The 22,661-nt window shown below is 41.1% G+C and overlaps 1 protein-coding gene across 4 annotated transcripts in view; it reads right to left on the bottom strand.

Moving 5' to 3' along the window:
- AMOT (angiomotin) overlaps positions 1-22,661 on the bottom strand; it is a 68,466-nt gene that overhangs the window by 18,325 nt on the left and 27,480 nt on the right. For all 4 annotated transcript variants that reach the window (XM_075539608.1, XM_075539611.1, XM_075539610.1 and 1 more), the window contains 3 exons: positions 19,925-20,069; positions 18,694-18,786; positions 14,745-14,890 (listed from right to left, as the gene is read on the bottom strand). In XM_075539608.1, the coding sequence (XP_075395723.1) occupies positions 14,745-14,890; positions 18,694-18,786; positions 19,925-20,069 (384 nt within the window). The remainder of the gene's footprint in view (positions 1-14,744; positions 14,891-18,693; positions 18,787-19,924; positions 20,070-22,661) is intronic.

Raw genomic sequence — 22,661 nt, 5'->3', positions numbered from 1 at the left:
CTTAAAAGCAATTAAACTCAGAGAGCATGGAGTTCTTGTCTTGATGGTAAAGTATTACAATGTAAGTTTAGAAAACTAAAAAAGCAATTCAAGGCCTTGTGGATTTTCCAAGGCTCCATCTTTCTTAGGAATGAAAAAAAAAACCCTAAATATTCTATCAGAAGCATCACAGCAAGAGAAGTAAATGTTCCCCCAACCCTTTGAAGAGCAGAGCAGAAAAATGTTGCCCAAGGAGTTTTATGGTAAGCTGAAGATGGGAACACAGGTCAGACAACTTTTGTAACCTATCAGAATTAGACCAAACCATAACTATTAAGTCAATTCTGATAACAACCTTCAATAGGGTTTCCGAGGCTGTAAATCTTTCTCCAATGGAGCACTTGGTGGATTGTGATGCCCACCTTGAGGTTCATCAAGCCATGAAAAATATAGGCTAAGAAACATCTCATTATGCTTTGTCACTAAGTAGGTTATCCATAAATGCCAGGGTCAATAGTGGCATAATTCTCTGATACCCATAAAAGAAGACAAAGCACTGGTCACCCCAACACACTCAGTATCACTTACACAATCAGTCAATAAAGACTTAATCCTTAGGGAAAAAATAAGGTTGAAACGAACAAACTGTTGGGTGCTACTAATGCAAGGCCCTGTAATAGTGCCTGGGATTTTAAAGGCTTGTCTTCAAACAAGCAGTCATCTGAATGGGACGTGAACGAAGTCCACATGGAAGAAGCTCCAAGGATTGTAAATAATAAAATCCAAATCTGAAGGAGGTTATAGTATTAGAGTTTAAATTGTGTGATCAGTGGTTTGCAGAAGGATATGGGTCACAGAAGTTCAAATCCCTTTGTAATATCCTCACATGGATTAAGCCTCTCTAGTGAATCCCCTGTAAACATCATCAAGGGATGTGAATAGTCTTGCTATCAGACAGAGATTACTGTAAAATTGATTATGGCAGATATCGTTTACCTTATCATTTGATCTTCCCTTTGACCCATTTTAAAGTTCCTTTAGTTCTTAATATTTTGTGCTTTCTTTTTGATTAAGGGTTTCTATCTGTTGTATACATATTGTAGTTGGTTTTTGTTTGTTTGCTTGCTTGCTTCCTGTTTGTGCTTTATATAACGTTCTCTATATAAAATCCAGGATAAATAGCTCTATGAAGACAGTAATTGAAGAGGGCTATGGCAGGGAGCATGGAGTGAAATGAGGAGTTAACAACAAGGAAGAGCATGAAAAAAATATTTTGGAATTGATTGTATGATTGTCAAACTCTTCTTAATATGACTGAACCATTAAATTGCATTATATGTGATGTAAATGCCAATAAAACCATTTTAAAATATAAGAACAAAACTCCAAAGGAAGCAATCACCAAAGATATACACCTTCTAAATTATATACTCTATGCTTTCTGGATCCCCCATATGTGTAGAAAGGAATGAAGTTCTATACAGGTTAATAGAGGTTAGCTCCTTCACTATCCTAGATTTTGTATGCATCATTTCTACCTTCATAATGACAAAATCTCTTTTATTCTTTTCTGCCTCTGCCCCCAACCTCCATTTTTCCCTCATGCTTAACTCATCTGAACTTTAATCCCTGGAATACATGATTCTGAATCAGCAGTCACCGCATCTCTGATGGCCAACATTACGTTTCAATAGGCTTCAGAAATGTCAGTGGCTCCTTCTTGTAATGATGTGATGAGAAAACCTGTCTGGTGAAATGGTGAAGGGCATGAGTTTAGGTTTATGACAGCCCAAGTCCAATTCCAGGCTCTGAAGTTCACCAGCTAGGTAGCAGTGGGCAAGTTATGAGTCTCGCAGAGTCTCCCCACGGCCCCGCCGAGATTTCATTTATGCAGTCACCATGGGGGTCATGATAACGCTATGTCCCTCCAAATGGATCATATGAGACAAAACACAGACATCGAGCAGAAGCATGTCTGCTACAAATAGTACTCTTTCCTTCTTGGAAGAAAAAGCGAATGTGAACTCACACATGCTCTAGTTCTCTCAAATTTGAATACTCACTTGATGTGGTTCTCATTTTCACAGACATTCTAATTAGCATAATTTTTTACATTTTATTAGGGGCTCATACAACTCTTATCACAATCCACACATATACATACATCAATTGTATAAAGCACATCCGTACAGTCTTTGCCCTAATCATTTTCAAAGCATTTGCTCTCCACTTAAGCCCTTTGCATCAGGTCCTCTTTTTCCCCCTCCCTCCCTGCTCCCCCTTCCCTCATGAGCCCTTGATAATGTACAGATTGTTATTTTGCCATATCTTGCCCTATCCGGAGGCTCCCTTCACCCCCTTCTCTGTCGTCCGTCTCCCAGGGAGGAGGTCACATGTGGATCCTTGTAATCAGTTCCCCCTTTCCAACCCACTCACCCTCTACTCTCTCAGTATCGCCCCTCACACCCCTGGTCCTGAAGGTATCATCCACCCTGGATTCCCTGTGCCTCCAGCTCCCATATGCACCAGTGTACAACCTCTGCCCTATCTAGTCCTGCAAGGTAGAATTCGGATCATGGCAGTTGTGGGGAGGAAGCACCCAGGATCTGGGGGAAAGCTGTGTTCTTCATCGGTACTACCTCGCACCCTGACTGACCCATCTCCTCTCCTATACCCTTCTATGAGGGGATCTCCAGTGGACGACAAATGGGCTTTGGGTCTCCACTTTGCACTTCCCCCTTCATTCACTATGGTATATATATACATATTTTTTGCATGATGCCTTATACCTGGTCCCTTTGACACCTCATGATCGCACAGGCTGGTGTGATTCTTCCATGTGGACTTTATTGCTTCTGAGCTAGATGGCCGCTTGTTCACCTTCAAGCCTTTAAGACCCCAGACACTATTTCTTTTGATAGCCAGGCATAGCATCATTTTCTAATTAACACTTCAAGCACATAGCTGTTTGCTCTCCAGGAACACATTTAACACTAGATGGCCAGCCCTTCACGCAGTAGAGCTGTGGAGATCTTCATAGGACAGAACCATTCCTTGGACATCCAATGCAAAGCAACCACTTGAGAAGTTGCAAGGAAACCGAATTTTCTCAAAATGACGTGAGTCGAGAGAGATGTCCATTTCATGAAGAAGAAATATGTTCACTGTAGTCATTCTCTACTACCCCTATACACAAATATACATCCCAGAAACTTCTGTTAGACAGCACAACGACAGGTAAAGAACGAAATGACAATCGACAAAGTTTGGTTTGAATCCTGCCTCTACTATAATGGTAACATACTGTCCAGTGCTAAGTCTTACGTATGTCAACATTTGTGAACATGGCAGTGGGGTGGGGTGGTTTTCAGCGGTCAGCCAACAAAAATAGTCAGCTGAGCCAAACCGAGCCCTGATCATTCATTTACATATTGTCTGGGGTGCCTTCTAGCTAAAATGGCAGAGTTGAGGAGTTGCACTGAGGATGGAAACTGTATGACACGCAAAAACAACAATCTTTACCATCTGGCTCTTTTACAAAAACAAACAAAAACACTTGGCAGTCTCTGGTTAGATGAGTGGGGTGCAAAGCATCATTTAAAGTCAGGGCATTGCTTGGAGGTACTTTAAGGGGCCACTAGTGGGTGGGCTATACCAAATGGATCCTCTTTTATGTGCATTCTAAATTAAGGTTATATGTAAAGCTTCATTTGAAGAAAAGACTGCCAGAGATTTTATACACAGGCATACATGTAAAGTTAGTGGAAAAATAGAATGAAAAGATAATACAATTTTCCCATGAAGTTTTTTCAGTCCTCTCAGGTATCTGCTTGGCGGCGAGTGTGTTTTTGTTGTGTATGTTTGGTTTTTTGAGCCTGGACCTCCCACCTGACTTTGCTCCATCATCTTTTCATACTTGACCTTTCAGAATGGTTAAATGATTAAAGTGCCTTGCCTCTTCAGGTTGATAGGGAGTTTTTAAAAATTAAGAAAAATAAAGTAAGTAAAACTCTCTGCTAGACAGATCATCTATCTCTAAGGGGCCTTTCAATTCCCAACTATTATATGAAAATGGAGACCCCTCTTTTTACGTTTAATGTCAACTAGTATCTCAGATGGCTAGGCTAAACAGTATCCTAGAGGTCTGTGTAGGCACCTTCTTTGAGGATGAAACCAAAGCCCTTCCCTGGTTTGTATAAATGAACATGAGAGAGGTGGCGTGTAGGATGTGTGTAATACCCATAAGATCCTAGATGACGCCCTTTTCTGTGGCTTCAATTTTCAAGCAAGTGAGTGTTCCCTTTTAATGCTTCCCAAAGCTAAGATAAGTGGCTCAGGTCTTGGTGCATAAGACCAGTTTTCAGAAGCCCAGATGAGTCCCTCTGTTTCTCCTCTGGAGCCCGTACCTAGGAGCCCTTAGATGAAGTCAAGCACACCCAGCAATTAAATCAAACTCCACTGGAAATTTGGTGACTAAAGGAACTAATCCCATCTTTCAGGGTTTATCATCAAATGCCAATTTTTAAAACCTTGTCAAAACCCTCCACTGCCTGTTTCTTTTGTTTTCCTCAATTCTCTGAGGAAATGTTCATATTACCTCCCAAAGCACTCATTCTCAGCCTTGGCCTTTTAAGCCCATGCCCCCTTTCCACTGTATCCAAAAGGTCCCATCTAAAGTAAATGGTTTCCAGGGGAAATTTCACAATGTGTAGAGATATTTTTGGTTGTTGTACCTGGGTGAGACCAGAAATGTTGCTAATCACCTGACAGTGCACAGGACACCAAGCAACAAAGAATTGCCCAGCTCTAAATATCAACACTGTATTTTATGCAAATTACATGCATTGTACATTCCTGGAGGTATTTTCCTTAGCATACTGTGCTAATTCTTTTCACAGGAACATGAAAATAATTAACATACCACACTTAAGAACATACTTGGGTAGAGGGAATGGTTGACTAAAACGTAGAATGTTCGCTACTTGCCTAAACAGATCGTTAAGCCAAGTTTGAAAAATACTGGTCTCTACACATCCGAACTATAAAGACCTGGTGACACCACAAGCACTCTGTGGAGAACGATGGGGCTGTCTGCTTCCATAAGGCTTACAACCCTGGAAACTCGGCCCTGGTGGAGTACAGTGATTTTGAGTCACTCTGATAAGGTGTCTGTTCTGTTTTCCATCATTTGGCATTACTGGAGACAGCCTACATGCCTATACACTGAACGCCGATGACATTAATGATACTGTGCTCTCTTTATAGTCCCAGATCTCCAACTGATTGCACAATTTCTCACTCTGAAACATGGCCTAGTCCATTGGTCCCCAACCTTCCTCATGTCACCACCCTTTCATACAGTTCCTCATGTTGTGGTGATCCCCCAACCATAACATTATTTTCCTTGCTACTTCATCACTGTAATGTTGCTACTGCTATGAATCGGGGCACCCCTGTGAAAAGGCTGTTATATTCCCAAAGGGGTTGCGATCCACAGGTTGAGAACCTCTGGCCTAGACGGTTTTCATCTTTGTCCCAAACGTCAACATTTCACTAATTGAGTTATCATTATCATGAATCCCATTTTTCCAGTCTCAGATTCTTGGAATCAGTGTTGTCCTCTCCTTTCTTTGTCCACCACATCCAGTCTAGTAGAATAGCTTAACCCTAACTCCCGTTGCTCACATTCAGACACTTCCTGATATTGTCATAGCAAACACGGTTTCATTCCATACTTTACAAATTAGTTATTACCATAACAACCTAGCAGAGCTCTTTACTTTCAGCTACCACCCCCATCACACAAACACATACACACACGCAATCAGTCCATCCTACGTGGTTGCTAGAACAGACTTCCTTAAGTAGTAGTACATTGCAGCACAACCTTATTTAACAACAAAAATAATTTGCTGCTATCCCATTGAGCCAGGTAGTCCTTAATAAGTCCTTACTATATCCAAGGTACCATTACATGCCTTTTCTCAGTTTAGATAATCTGTTCTCTCTCATCTATATCTCAAACCACTTTATGATTTCAACTCACTGCCAAATCTCTTGCCACCTTGTCCCTTGTTCAGCGCAGACACATCTCCTAAAAATTCCTGTATCTGCAACCAGTATCACTGTTCATTATATCTAGAAACTGTGGGATAGGAAGGGGCTTGGTTGTGCACTATTTTCACCAAAAATCATATTTTAAAAAATGCCTGTATCGGTGTTCTAGGATTCCACTTCCTTCAAATGCTATCAGCCTGCCTATGACAACGATCACCCTTGTGTTAGTTTCGGACAATTCATCCCTCCCTCCCTCCATCACTAGACTCTCCAGGAAAGCTTCCTGGAGTTCTCTTACCTGACACTGATTGCGGCCTTTCTCTAATGTCTCTCATAATGTGTACTCGATTGGTATTCATTTTGTAAGGTTTTATTTAAGTATGGATTCTTTCATTCATTCACCAAATATTAACTGAATGTTTATCATATCTCAGACTCTCTTCTTTACAAGCAGCGATACATGGGGAAGCAAGCAAAACCCTAATCTTATGTGAGAGCTTCTTCTTCCTCGATATCTCTTTTAGGTTCAAGTTCTAACTTATTGTTCAGGACATTATTGACGACCAGCTAATGTCAAATAATTGTCAACTATGGGAACAAAATTCAGCGGAAGAGAGCTTAGCTACAACACTACAAATACAAAAACGGCACACACGCACAACAGAATGCATTGACTTTGTTTCTCCAAGTTAAGTTACAGGTTTCAAATCATTCCTGTTCAGGGATAAATTCTAACAGAATAATCATAAAACAAGAAAAAAATGAATAGCAGGAAGGCAAGCCCTCATGGAATAAGGGAAATACTCAAGCTCCATCAATCATATTTTTCCATTGCACTTCTGCAATAATTTGAACCCATTCCCAAGCATTTGGCAGATCTCTTAACTCCCTTCTGACTCAGGAAAATCTGATCCCTGCAAACGAATACCACGTGATGGTATGTCTTCCCTTCTCCCAACAACTGTGGGTGCCTTTCAAACGTTTTTTTTTAATTTTAAGAATAGCTATATACAAAACTAGTTCTGGGGCTTTTAAAGCTACTTATTCATATCAACCATTTGAAAGGAAGAGACTAAATTATTGACCTCTATTTCTTTTCACTGGGGGATAAAACACAGACTGGATAGTATAAAGTTCTGAGATCTGAATTGTCGTCCTAGATTTATCACAGTCACCTAATCTGTCTGTACTTGAATTTGCTAACACTTGCAAGTTTCATTGGGGGATATATTATTTAGAATATACTTTTTAAAGGTGAAAAATATAGATTTCTAGGTGATGGAGGCAGACTAGGAATGCTAGCTGAATGAAGACCAACACATACACAAGCTCACTGGCTGAAGGGCATTGGAAGTAATGCTGGAGAATGAGCTCAGGTGCCCAAGAGGGCATTCTTCACCATGTCTCATTTGCATGCGCTTTTATATTTTCCACAGCTCTAAGGAGTCTTTTGCAAATGTTACAAGTGAAGTGTACTTCCTCGACTCCCCTCCTTCCTACCACTGTTTATATGCTGCTCCATGAGCCTTCGGTAATTTCACTTCATTCGATTTAGTCTCAACCAGAAGCCCCTGGCTCCAAGTAAGAGTTCACGCTGAAGCAATTTGGTAACACTATCCTGGTATTAGCAGGCTGCCTCTATCCATTGCCAAGAGGCTGTGGTACACTGGTGCATAGTAAAAAAATTGAAGAGTAGAAAACCACCTCGAGCAGTGTACTACTTCAGGAAGAGAGCTTATGCTGTAAAGGGGACTGAAGAGAATTCCATGGGTTTCCAAGTTGGGAATTTCAAAAGCCAAAATCATAGGAAAGGCTTAGAAAATTGAGTTTAGAGATGTCATTCCAACTGTACTTGGGGTGGGGACAGAATTTCTTAACATGCTGGGTGGAGGAGCACCTCCTTCAAAGAAAATATGCTGCCCTAAGTATGGGAAATGCTGAGAGGAAATGTTCTTCAAAAAAGTCAACGATTAATCAGAACACCCTAAAGGAATTCTGGGTGGTAATGTACTTTATCTGAATTCCTATCAGCACTCTAAGTGCTCAGCTAATTCATACTCTCAGATTTTCCAACTAAATTCATGATCTACAATAACCCATTGTACATGAATTTTATTTCCAGAATCCTATTGTTCTTTGAAAATTATCTTCAAATATTAGACAGCTATATACGTCTCCACTGAGTGCCTCTTCCGTTGCTCTTGGGAAGAAGACTGGCTATGCCACACTCAAGCAGCATGACGTCTTGAAAGAAGGGAAGATGAATGGGGGGTATGGGAGGGAAATACGAATTTCCTCTTGGAAAATCAAGTGGACTGGCAATAGAAACTTAGGAAACTCACTGGCTTCCAGCAAGAATTAGCAGTGTGATATCCTCACTAGCCATTTCGGTTCAGAAAAGGTTATCTACTTGAGCTCCCTTTCCCCCAAGTGCCTCTGGTTGCCATTCCAGGCAAAAGCCAACTAAAACGGCTCGCTAGCACTTTCTGCTAGGCTTTCCACACGCCACTCTATCCCTTTCTGTGTGCTCCACTCAGTAAGCAGCCACCCACAGCATCTTCCTTCTTTGATCTTGCCAAAGCCTTTTTCCCACCATTCCTGAAACAATTACCCATGCAATGGCTCAGCTCTGGAGCATCATAAGACAACAGCCAGCTAGAAGCCCGGGTTGCCTTCAGCCTTGTGAGTGGATATGCCAGGCATCTGTCGAAAGTTTCAGTGAGGTCAAATTGGTGGGGGATGAAGGGAGGGGGTGCTTTCTGAATGAGAGAATACCATGTTTGCCGCAGGACACAGAGTTCTTTTGACTTGGAGTTTAATGAGCCTCCACTTCAATAGGACCTACGTGTCCCGAAAGATAAGGGCACGGATGGAAATGCACCATTTACCTCGGCTGCCTGCCTGCTTCAGAAGCTGCAGCTCAAGGCCTGGAACACAATGACTCACCAGGAAAAGGAAAAGTGGTCTGATTTTTAGCTAGAGTGCTCTCTCTTTCCCAGCAAGACACCTTGGCTATCAGCAGAGCAGGGTGCGTGAAAGCAGCTGGGCTGAACTTGGAAAGCATACAACGGGTTTTCTGTAAACCACAAGCACTGTTGCAGTATAGTGATTGGGGAAAACTGAGTGTAGAGTACCATGGGAAAGACACTTAATGAGATTAGAACAAGGGAATGGATTTCAGAAATCTCCCTCTGACTGAAGACTTAAGGACAAACATATGTTAAGTGTCCCCAGATTGTTTATGTCGCTCTCTATCTTTCCCTGCACCATTTTGATGCAATGAGAAATATTTACCGGAGTGACTGTAATTTCCAGAGACTGAAGAAAATAATTCTTAAATAAAAGGGCCCAATTTGAGACAATTTCTCTCACTCTGATTTGCTACAAGTGAACTAGGATGATTTTTCCCTGGACGAACTAATTCCTAAAAATAAAAAAAGGGAGGGGGTGTAATGTGGTGCCTTTCATAAACCAAAACTAAATAATCATTTCCTTACAACAGAAGTGTAGGTCATCTAACATACCCTCCGGCCTTCAAAACATGACTTCAAGTGAGCCCTTGCCAACAGACAGACTCTTAATTTTTCCACTCAATCATACCTATGTTAGTTTATAAAGGAAATCCTAGTGACATGGTGAGTTATGCACTGGACTAGTAACCCCAAGGTCAGTAGTTTGAGCCCACCATCTGCCCCATGAGAGAAAAAATTAGGCTTAGATGTACAGCCTCAAAAATTAACAGGTCGTTCTACTCAATAAGATAAAGAGGCTATGATGGCAATGAGCTTTAGTTTTGTGTGGGTTATAAAAAAGAACCCTGGCAGCACTGGCGACTAGGCATTAGGCTGCGAACCATAAGGTCCATAGTCCAAACTCACTAGCTGCCCCATGTGAAACTGAGACTGTCTGTTTCTGTATGAACTCCTAGGTAAGTGCTGAACTGCTAACTGAAGGTTAACTCTTCAAATACACCAGCCACCACCAAATCACTAGCTGCTCCCATAAAGATTGACAGCTTCGGCAACCCTAATTTGGGGTGCTATGAGTTGGAATAGAGTCAATGGGTAGTAGATCTGGTTTAGTTTATAAATGTTTACTTATTTTGTAAATATGTAACAATGAAGGAAAATGTCTCACTTTCTTCATTAAGAGAAACAGAAATTCCAAACCATTCAGACACCATGTGAAACTCTTACTAGGTGAGTTCCACAGCTCCTGCAATTAAAAATTTTACCCAAGGAAGAATGAGGCTCAATCAGGGTTATTTGACCCACAGAAGAAAAGCAAAACTCCAATGAGTAATCCCTATATAATCCATATATATATATGTACATATATGTGGATTAGAAAAAGGCAGAGTCTCCTTGGAACACTATAGGAAAGATACTGGAAATCCAGCAGCTAGCCCAGCTCTGATATGCTGCTGAAAAAGGAAAAGAAGAACCAATCAATTTTCACTTAGAGGTGGTTTCAAGCCTAGCACTGTTCAATTAGCACTAGACTGCTAGCTGCAAGGTTAGCAGTTCAAACCCATGAGGAAAAGACCTTCTTTAAAGATTTAAAGCCTTGGAAACCCTACATAGGGCGTGTATCAGTCAGAATCAACTGCATGGCAACAGATTTCGTTTTTGGGGGGTTTACAGGTGATCAGGTGTGAGTCTGGAGGGCATTGCATGGCCTCTGAGATTCTGTGTGTGGAAAGTAGGGCTCAGATCTGGCTCAAAATGGTTCAGTGGCCAATGGCGCGTACACATTACATAGTAAGCAAGTCTCTTCTGAGGGGAATTTTGACATTTCTACAAAGGAGTCTTCTGCACAAAGATGGAAGATGGCAGCCGGCACACATTCAAAGCAGCCCATTTGGATGCCATCTTGGAGCAGGGTTCTCCTCTCTATTTCCTAGTCCATTTAAGAGGCCATGCACAAAGATGTGGTTGCTCTGCATTCTGAGGTTCTGTTGGCCACTGCTGAACTCTTTTGAACTCGTTTTAAGCTCTGGTAGAAAGCAAAGGAAGTATAAGATGCAAACCACATAAGTAGACATACACACTCTTCAAGTTGTAAACGTGTGCTCCCAGGTAAATGCCCCACCTTCTTTAGTTCAACAGCTCAGAATTTCCGAACCACTGAGGCTCTACATGAAAATCGTTTCATTAAGATTTTTAAAAGTGAATAATTAATTTGCTCAGTTGACATATCTAGTCACTGGATTCCATCATGCAGTTCTAGTTGGTACTGAGAACTTCCTCTTTATTTATTTATTTATTTTAAATATTTTATTAGGGGCTCATACAACTCTTATCACAATCCATACATAAACATACATCAATTGTATAAAGCAAATCTGTACATTCTTTGCCCTAATCATTTTCTTTTTTTCCCCCTTTTCTTTTTTTTACATTTTCTTAGGGGCTCATACAACTCTTATCACAATCCATACATATACATACATCAATTGTATAAAGCACATCGCACATTCCCTGCCCCAATCATTCTCAAAGCATTTGCTCTCCACTTAAGCCCTTTGCATCAGGTCCTCTTTTTTTTTCCCTCCCTCCCCGCTTCCCCATCCCTCATGTGCCCTTGGTAATTTATACATTGTTATTTTGTCATATCTTGCCCTATCGGGAGTCTCCCTTCCCTCCCTTCTCTGCCGTCCATCTCCCAGGGAGGAGGTCACATGTGGATCCTTGTAATCAGTTCCCCCTCACCCACTCACCCTACACTCTCCCAGCATCACCCCTCACACCCTTGGTCCTGAAGGTATCATCCACCCTGGATTCCCTGTGCCTCCAGCCCGCATATGCACCAGTGTACAACCTCTGCCCTATCCAGTCCTGTAAGGTAGAATTCGGATCATGGTAGTTGTGGGGAGGAAGCATCCAGGATCTGGGGGAAAGCTGTGTTCTTCATCAGTTCTACCTCGCACCCTGACTGACCCATCTCCTCTCCTAAACCCCTCTATGAGGGGATCTCCAGTGGCCAACACTTGGGCTTTGGGTCTCCACTCTGCACTTCCCCCTTCATTCAATATGGTATACACACACACACACACATATGGTATACACACACACACACATACACACACACACACACATATATATATATACATATACACATACATATATCTTTTTGTTTTGCATGATGCCTTATACCTGGTCCCTTTGGCACCTCGTGATCGCACTGGCTGGTGTGCTTCTTCCATGTGGGCTTTTTTGCTTCTGAGCTAGATGGCCGCTTGTTCACCTTCAAGCCTTTAAGACCCCAGAAACTATCTCTTTTGATAGCCAGGCACCATCAGCTTTCTTTGCCACATTTGCTTATGCACCCATTTGTCTTCGGCGATCCTATCATGGAGGTGTGCAGCCAATTATATAATTTTTTGTTCTTTGATGCCTGATAACTGATCCCTTCGGGACCACTCGATCACACAGGCTGGTGTGTTCTTCCATGTGGGCTTTGTTGCTTCTGAGCTAGATGGCTGCTTGTTTACCTTCAAGACTTTAAGACCCCAGTCACTATCTCTTTTGATAGCCAGGCACCATCAGCTTTCTTCACCGCATTTACTTGCTCAACCCCTTTGGCTTCAGCAGTTGTGTCAGGAGAGTGAGCATCATAGAGTTCCAATTTAATAAAAGAGAGAACTTCCTCTTTATATTAGGGCTAGCCCTCGGAAAGCTACTAAAAATCTCTGAAGCAAATGCCCAGAAAAGCCTCAGAAGTATAAAGCTAGAATTATATTTCCAGAAAATCTTTCAATGAGGGCTGCCTGGTGGGAGCCACAGATGAACATAGTTTCCATAGGTATATATTTCTTTTCATGATTAACAACCAGAAACCACTGTGCTTCCAGACACGGAAAACCAAGATGGTTTCAGAGCCCTTACTTCCACCTCACCCTCCCTCTATCTGGATATGCTCTCTTCCTGGAGGGTATGTAGGGCTATGTATGTATGTATATATGTATGTATGTATGTATGTATGTATGTATGCATGTATAAATATATGCTGAAATTTTAAAAGTTTGGGCCAGTTCCTCATAGTCTGCTGAAAAGAGGGGCCTTTTTAAAAATCAAATGAAAAGATGCAGAGGTTAGTAAAATTGAACATGCGCCCACATTCTGTTTGGAAGCTGAACCAAAGGATGATTCACACAGGGAAGCAGGCAGTAGGATCTAGGGAATGAAGAGTCATGAGATTCCAGTTTTATTCTTGGCTCTACCAAGACTTGCCATGTGACCACTAGCAAGCTATTTCTTTTCCGTGGGTCTCTTAGTTTTCTCTAAATGATCCTTGTCTTATCTCCATTCAGTAATGTAATCTGCAATGTAATCTGCAATTTGCCAGCACAAAGGGAAGGAAAGGCAAGAGATGAGGTGTTTTATCAGAAGACTAAGTTCTTTAGATCCGGACATTGAGCAAATCTAAGCGCTCCTCATTTTCAATATGTATTTTTATACGGACAACAGATGAAGCAGACCACTAACCTAATCTTACATGGTCTGATGTTTAACACTTAAACAATTCACGATAGGGGGCATTGTGGGTTAGATGGCATTGATTGTTTAAAAAAATATATATATAACCTCACAACCTAGCTCCAACAAACATTTTTACACACCAACAAAAAGAAAGAAGAGACTTGTAGGAAATAGAATCATTCCATCAAATGAGAAGAAGCAGTCAATGAATAAAAGGTAGGGAATGTACCTTGCAGACAATGGCCAGAAAATGCTAAAGATTTATTCATGCATAACCTTTTTGTCTCAAACTGAAATATTTTCAACTTGTTATAAAGAGGCTATATTTTCCCTTAATATCATTCACATTTTATAATAGAAGTCAGTGGAATGTGACGTTTTCTTTACCAAGTAACATTTTATCATCATTCCTTTGCTCAAACACACCCATTCTCTGAAGTGAAAACCACCTAAAAACAGTTTCTATCTCTGTACTGGTCCAGAACTATGACAAGTGACACCCAAGATTAATGATAAAGCAAGCAGCGAGAGTTCTTTGTACTTTACACGAACACAGTTTAGTGTTACAAACCAGTCAAAAATCTACATCAAGACTAACCAGATACACATGCATCATATAATTGCTTAATAATTTGGGGGCCTTAGCATTCGGCAAGGGAAGGATCCATCCTTACACCCAAATAAGTACTTCTCCCTACCACAAAACTACATGCCAGAACCAAGAACCAGGGCACCACATGGTTTGGGGGCCAGTACGTTCTCCTGACACAAACTGCAAACTGGTCCTGTCCTCAAAGAACCTGGTAGAGCAAATCGCTCATTTTTTTACCTGGGAGGAGAGTGACTTGCCACTGAGCTTGGGGAGCCAAGGACCATTTGATATCAAAATCCTTACTTTACCTGGGATAATTTTATAGTTAATCCAAAAGAAAGCTTACTATCACAGGCTTAAGGCAATGCCTGGCGCATAGTGAATATTGGATTAGAAATAGATGAGGAGGGAAGCTTATTATATGAATGAGCACTCCTTGACTTTGGTGATTTCTTGTTCTAGAAAAGGAAGACTGTGCAGGGGAGAAAAGAGAAAACAACTGCCCTTACATAGAAGTAGCCTATAGCACCTTCCTGGCGGCACAGCTGCCAGTTTACTGAAATAAAGAGTCCAGTGCCTGTGTTTTGCTGGCTTCCCCACCTTCCGCATGCATATGTGATCTAAAGACACCATACCTCTTCCTCCAGCTTTACCACCTTAGCTTGGGCGTTGCTGAGGGCCTGGTCTCGAATTTCAATGTGTCGCCTTTGGTCCTCATTGGTGGAACGGACAGTGATCAGCTCAGCTTCCAGCTTCTCCTTCTCCCGCTGACTTTCTTTATCTATCAGGATATGACATATCAATATGGACATCCTGGAAGAGGTTCAAAGCTTAAGAACAAGGATACTTAATAACTACTCTATCAGGTGTTGTAAACAGTGAGTTTTGTTATCATCTTATGCTCTGTCACAAACTTGCTATGTGTATTCCAAAAATCAATTAACAATAGTTGTTCTGCACAGTGAGAAAGGAAACCTAAAATCTATTATTTAAGGTATATTAAAAATTGCTACACAAAGAAATATATACACATGTACATTTATAAACATTTATAAACGTACACACATATACCTTTATGTCAACTAATTTTTTCAAAAAGTCTTTCACTGGAAAAAATGAGTCCATAAGGGTTTTCTCATTGTTCATCATGACCATGTATCAAAGAGATCTAAAACTTATATTTAGTACAACAGATAAAAACTGAAAATGCACAAAGACATTATTTTCTAACTGAGATCAAGTCTATTAGACAACATCTCCTTCATTAGGGAAAACCTAAGTCAATAATACTATGTAATCTCCTTTATCTCAGAATCTTCTCCTCTTGGAAAATCAATGCCTTTACAATGAGTATGGGTCTGAGCTAAAACTGGAAGCCATGTTTGGGTGAAGCACTAGCAAGAACACAACAGAGTCAAAAGGGCAACATAGCAAGTTTCGAAGAATATAGGCACTACTTTAACTCAGGGAGGGGTGAGTCCTCTACTTGGGAAACAGTTTCTTCTGAATCAGCAGAGTGAAGCAAATACTTGTAGACTTTAGAAGTTTAGAGAAAAAAATTTTTTAAGGCAATCTGTATGTGTGTGCATGTTATTAGATCCATGAAGTGTATTTTCAACTCACAACAACCCCCAGTGGGCCTAGTTTATACAATGGTCAATAAATCCAGTGACATATTGCATTGGGGAACTATACTGTATAAGACATATTCAAAGGGTTAAAGAACAAAGATGTCAACTTGATTAAGTTGTACTTGACTCAAGTCATGGCATTTTCAATTGCCTTATATCAGGGAGACTGAACAAGAATTGATGTCTTTGAATTATGCTATCAGAGAAGAATATTGAAAATATCATGGATGGCGAGACTTCATTTCATTTACTCCTAATATGTTATCAGGAAGGACCAGTCCCTGGAGAAGGATATTGTGCTTGGTAACGTAGAGTGTCAATAAAACAGAGAAAAACCCGTAATGGGATGGATGGAACACTGTAGCTGCAATGGTAACCTCAAACACAGGAACGAGTGTGAGTGTGGCAGAGGACCAGGCAGTGTTGCATTCTGTTGTACAGCGGGCCATTATGAGTTGGGGATGACTGAACATTAACATGGTTCAAGTTCACTATATGATGTGGGATTGACTTGAACTATATTTCCCTTCTTTTAAAACGGAAATAACAATGTGATTTCATGTAATCTCGCAATAGGATCAAATTATATAATAGGTTACTAGAATGATGAATGTGGTAGAGCACGAACACCAAAAGGATTTGTTATACAAACAAGAAGAATGACGATGGTGATTGTGATCATGAGCAACAATTATAGAAAACCTGAAGCTTTGAACCATGCCTTTCTTTGTGATTTGACAGATTCTGTATATTAGTTTTAAGAGTAAGTTTCAGATTCACTTGATGTATAAAATTAGACATTCTCTTTCTGAATCCAGTCTTGTCTTATACCTCCCAGTGTCTATGCCTTCCCAGTTCTCTTAGTCTAACTAGGGCAGAGCTCATTTCAAACACTCAAACCAATGGTTTTGCTTCCAATTTGAAGGTAAAGTAGCTTTTTTCTGGAGATGCATACAATTTGCAGAGAAAGTGTAATAGGGGCAGCCTCACTAGCCTCTTCACTCTGACTTTACATACCTATTCAGATATGCATTGGAAGGAAATAAACATTTGCTCTGTTGCTTATCAGGCATTGTACTGAATGCTTTTGGATATATAGCTAACTTCATCCTCACTATAACCATACAAGGATGGTATTTTTCACTTCTCCTTTTTGCATAAGAGTAAACAGAGACCTGGAGAAGTGACATCACTTGCATAGGGCCTGTGATGGGTAAACAAATAGTGGAGCCCATATTTAAGCCCAGATTGTTCTAAACTCCTTCTAACTGGCCGCCTTCCTTCCCTAGGATCGGGCCTCTTTAGAATTGCTGGGGCACATTCGCTAGGAAGGCTTTTCAAGGAGGGGCTTCTTTTTCCCCCCTGCCCCAGTTCCCACTATATATGCCCCTGCCAATGCCCAATGGCCAAGGAAAGTAAGGAGGCCAAAAATCCTGCCTTCTTCTCTTCCTAGTTGATGGAGTTTCCTTTTTCTTTTCTGGGCCATTTGACAGTCTTTTCCCCTGTGATGAATGCAGTTTGATCTACTAAGTGACCACATTTTATAAAGCAGCAGCAGAGCTCCTAGGACACCTGAAATAGCATCCTCACACAGAGTAGAGTATCAACATGCAGTTCAGGGCAAGAATCCATATTTTTTTTTGTTTTGTCTTGGGAAGCTGCCACCCTCTTTCAGCCACTGAGCTAGCTTCCAGGGTAACTGGGACACCACAAAAGCAACTTCACCACTAAGCATTGTACACTAGGCACTGATGACATGAGAAACACTGCATTCCTTCCTCTAAGATATACTGACAAAGGAGCAGGAGGAGCGGGGAAGGAGGAAGGGAAAACAAAACAATACAATACAAAAAAGAATTCAGTTCTGAAGCCAGAGCACAACTGAACAGCCCAGGAAGCTGACTGGAAGCTGCAGGGAATGACTTTAAAGAGTTATTTGGTAGCACAGCAAAGATGAAGACTTCTGAGTCCCCACCAAGCAAAACTCTATCTGGGAAGTGCACTGATAAGAGAAACACAGTGTGGGCATCTGTAGACACGAGTGCAGTTCATCGTTGTCTCCTACCTGAACCCCAACTAACTCTCTATGGACTCAATCCACTATGTCATTTTTATTGCTGTTTTTATGACACGTAAACTGGAATCAAAATTAGATATGGTCTAGTGCAGTGGTTCACAACCTTCCTAATACCGTGACCCTTCGATACAGTTCATCATTTTGTGGTGACCCTTCAAGCATAAAATTATTTTAGTTGCTACTTCATAACTGTCATTTTGCTCCTGTTATGAATCGGGCGACCCCTGGGAAAGGGTTGGTTGACCCCCAAAGGGGTCGAGACCCCCAGGTTGAGAACTGCTGGTCTAGTGGGACAGAGTACGCTACGGACTGATAAAAGAATACGGTCAATTCATTGTCTGGCTCCTAGGAGGTTTTCTAGACAAAGAATGCCCAATGATATGAGTCAGAAATAGCTCTGTCCTCTTCCACATCCTCCAACCCTGTAATGGAGTGATTCTCATTGGTTCAGCTAACAGCAGTGGTTCCCTAGTTCCCCTTTCAATATACAGTTCAATCTCATCTCTATCAGAGTTAGCCTAAGAAGTTGGAGCCTTCTAAGAAATTGTCTTCAGCATTAAGGAACTCGATGTTTCCTAAGGTGTTTTTCTTAAACTATCCATGATAAGAGCAGAGAATTAGAGGTATTTCTCTGATTTAATACAAAAAGAGCAATGTTGGTGAGAGTAGATGTTGTGGAAATGAGTCAACTTGACCTAAATGGAAAAGAACAGAACCTTCTAAACTTCATTCCTGAATAGAAAAAAGGAATCTCTAGACGATATTAAGTCAACCCTGGCTATTCTAGAAGCTTAAATAGAACTGTGGGACTTTGTTTACACACTTTACTTCCATTAGCTCGTTAATACGTGCTCCCAAAGCTTTATTAATACTTACTTTTGGCAAAGAGCTGAGAGATGGTTTTTCTGGTATCCTCTGACCCCTCATATTCTTTCTCTGCAAGTTGCTTGTTGGCAGTCTCTAGACGGTCTGTGGAATTTGGAGACAATCAAACTTTCAAGCACATGCCATTTGTCCTCTAAATACTGACCTTTGACCAAACAAGTCCTCTTCTCCGTGTTCAGTAGAAATGAGTGACACAGACATAGGTATGCAAATGAAAGCAGACCAGAGTGAGGACAGAGACGGTGAGTGAGCGATACATTCAGGCCTCACAGACAAAACTGGAAGTGTAGAATTGTAAGTGCCAATAGAGGCATCCATCCTTTAGTATATACCAATATGTTTTATTAAGTAGGAAAGGGAGCATAAATGGTATAAGGTATGTAAAACCATATCATGCCATGAGACCATGAATAGCAGATAGCATGAAGACAAGTGAGCAAATCAACAAAAGCACGCAAACACAAACCCGTTGCCATGGAATCAATTCCAACACATGTTTGACTCAACCCCTTCCTTTTATAGATAACCACAACCCCCAAATTAGACAATTACTTTCCCAAGGTCATCAGTGGTGAATGCGTTGGAGGGGATTAAAAGGAGAAACATTTCTTACTGTCTTCAATATTTTTATATAAAGGTAAAACTAAAGGGAGGGAGTTCCAGAACTGACAATTTGCAGACATCGTCATTTTAAGCTTGCGTAACCCAAAGGCCCGCCTGTAGCTAAAACTATACAGCAGGGTTCTCAACCTGTGGGTCGCAACCACTTTCAGGCGGTCGCGTGATTCCTAACATTAGCAAAATTACAGTTGTGAAGTAGCAATGAAAATACTTCTTTTGGGGAAAATAATTTTATGGTTTGGGGGGGGGGTCACCACAACATGAGGAACTGTATTAAAGGTCCACGGCATTAGGAAGGTTGAGAATCGCTGCTATACAGGAAGTGAGGAAGATGGTAGAAACAGAGTAGGTGAGTCCCAAAGAAATACGGCTTGATTCAAACAGCAGTTCATCTCTCTGAAGGAGATTCAGATGAACCTCTCTACTTTGAGGGAGTATAAACTTAAGCTGAAACTCAACTGCAGTAAAAAAAAACAACACAACAACAAAACCTAGCCTGTAGATGCCCCATAATTTCATAGCCACAGTAGTGGGTTAGATCAACTCGGAAAATCTCACCAACGCTTCAGAAGTAGAAAGAGAAGCCCACTGATTCCCTCACCTCTTAGGTCCCTGTTGAAGTCATGCATCCTGCGAATCTCCCCCTCGAGCTTGTTTCTCATAGCCTTCTCCAGAGCCTCCCTTTTGGAAGATGACTTCACAAGGTTCTCATACGCCTCGGAGATACGCTGGATTTCGCTTTCCACCTGAAAAGAAAAGACGGTGATCAATATAGGAAATTGACGGGCTAATAATCGAAAAATATATGTGTGAACCCTCAGTAGAAGCTTCTCCCAGGGCTTTCTAGATGGCTAGGAGACAAGTATAACAGGGATGAAAAAGATATTTAAAGGAGATTTCGAAGTTCATCTTAAACCCACTGTTTCATTTAATTTTCTCAGTTTAAATAAATGAACAAAAGCCATTTTCTGCCTTCAATGATGAGAATAAGACAGAGGTAATTTCATAAATATAGCTATAAATGATTCAAATTTTTAAATAAAAGTTCTCTGACATGTCAAATATTAATAATAGCGTATGTATGACTTTTTCCCTAGAGCATTTGACAAGCTTTCCACATGTTGACTTCCATTTGTTTGCTATCTGCTTAGGCCAGGAGTCCTCTCTCTAGCATTAAAAGTATAATAAAATCCCACTGCTGTCAAGTCAATTCTGATGTATAGTAACCATACAGGGACAGCGAAAACTGTCTCTAGGATTCCCAAGGAGGAATCTTTAAGGAGGCAGACTGGCACATCTCTCTCCTGCCCAGCAGCAGGCAGTGTGTTCAAATAGACAACCTTTCAAACCCGCTGCCAAACACATAAGCATCAAGCCACCAGGAAACCTTTTCTCCATCTTAGTGTAAAAACAAAGCATCTTTCCAAAGAGCAAGTCGGTGGCCGAGATGAACCCTAAGAATCTTAAGGCTAAGTCTCACGGAACAGTGCAGCTGAATTTAGCAAGCACGAGAAGGATGAGGCTTTCTGTCCCGCTAGACTTATATCCGTGCCAAACCTGCCTAAGGAAACTATAAGTCAGAGTCATCTAGGCAGCAGTGGGTATTACTTGCAAGATCCTTTAAAGGCACTTTGTGGTATGTAACTCTGATTGGGGACTGGTTCTGCATTGGGCTACAATCCACATGGTTGCCAGTTGGAAACCACCAGCAGCCCTGAAGGAGGAAGACCAGGCTTTCTAATGTAAACAATTACAGTCTCGGAATCCCACAGGGGGTTACCTGGAGTCAGCATGGACTCCAAGGCATTGAGTGTTTGGTTTGGGTGAACTATAAACGAGGACATTAGTTTTGCCCTCAAGGAGCTTGTAATCTAGTCAAGTCAAACCATACAGGAATGGACGCATTACTAAGAGAAACCATAAGAGTTCCAAAAAGTACAGCGGAAGATGGGGTTATTCCTGGCTGGAGATAAGAAAAGTGGACAGTATTTCAATGAGGAGGTTGCATTTGAGTTCCACTAAAAGATGGGTCAAGTTTCCATAGGCAGAGGTGAGAGGAAGGATATGCTATTCTGAGTAAGTCAATGCGTTTCAAGAATGACTAGTAGTTTAATTTGGCTGGACACCCTGGGCCACATAGAGGAAAGTAGGTGAAATCTAACTTCAAAGATAGTTTGGAGTCAGATCATAAAAGGGCCCTAATGCCAGGCATCTCGGACTTTAACCTCATAGTCAGTGGGAAACCGGTACAGACTTTTGAACAGAAATTAAGGATCAGAGTTTTGTTTTATGGTATATTATAAATCTTTTAAGATGAGGGGGAAAAGCAACAACAACCAGAAAGGCTCTTACTCTAAATCAGCCAGAACCAAGGGGGAAAGTATGCATACGATAAATCCAGGGTCTTTTTGTAACCAACAGAGCTTCATTGCCTACACAAATAATAACCACAGAGATGTTTGCATATCATTTGCATAAGACAAATAAACCCAATACCCTATTGTCAAGCAATGTTCAAATAAAATTTGACTCCTATAACCATTCTGAGCACCAACCACACTGTATCCCACCCCAATTTAAAAGTTTTCTTTTTGGTGAAAGTGTAAAAAACAAAACATATCCATTGAAAATTTTCTACATACTGGGTTTTGGTGACACTGCTTATATTCTTCACATTCTGTCACCAACTTGCTATTTCTACTTGCATTGTTTCACTGGGCCCTACACAATAGCTAAGCCACTAGGACCTACATGAAAATGTTCCGTGATCTGCATTCCTTCTCAATGACTCCACTACCTTCTAACACAGTAAGGTACATTTTAGAGAGAAAAACCAGATATCATTAGCCTACTAACTGCAAGGTGATTGATTCAAACCCACCAGCCCTTCCATGGAGAAAGATGAGACACACACAGAGAGAGAGTCTCAGAAACTGTGTACAGGGTTGCTATGATCAGAATCGACTAGATAGGAGTGGGTTTGGTTTGGTGTTAGAAGGAGACTGAGAGAAAAGTAGTGGTTATAATCTCATTTGTGGATCGGTTGTCTTTATTGGGTGAAAGAGGCAGGAACAGAGGAGTATGTGTCTCTAATCAATCTCTTTGATGATATAAAAGAGATTCTAGAGCAAGTACAAGCAGAGATGGAATAAGATTGCTGTCAAGACAGGCCACAAGGAAATCTCGAAGGCCCAGGAAGCGGAAGTTGAAGAGAAAAAGAACAGAGAGTCGATAGAGAAAGCCATTTTCTAGACAGGTAGCTCAGCCCTGAACCCAAACATCTTTCCTCCTCAATTGTGATAAAGTAAACTTCTGTTAAAGCCGTCTACCGGTGAGGC

The sequence above is a fragment of the Tenrec ecaudatus genome, chromosome X, assembly GCF_050624435.1.
Source record: "Tenrec ecaudatus isolate mTenEca1 chromosome X, mTenEca1.hap1, whole genome shotgun sequence".
NCBI classification, from domain to species: domain Eukaryota; kingdom Metazoa; phylum Chordata; class Mammalia; order Afrosoricida; family Tenrecidae; genus Tenrec; species Tenrec ecaudatus.
This window is presented reverse-complemented; position numbering and strand designations above follow the sequence as displayed.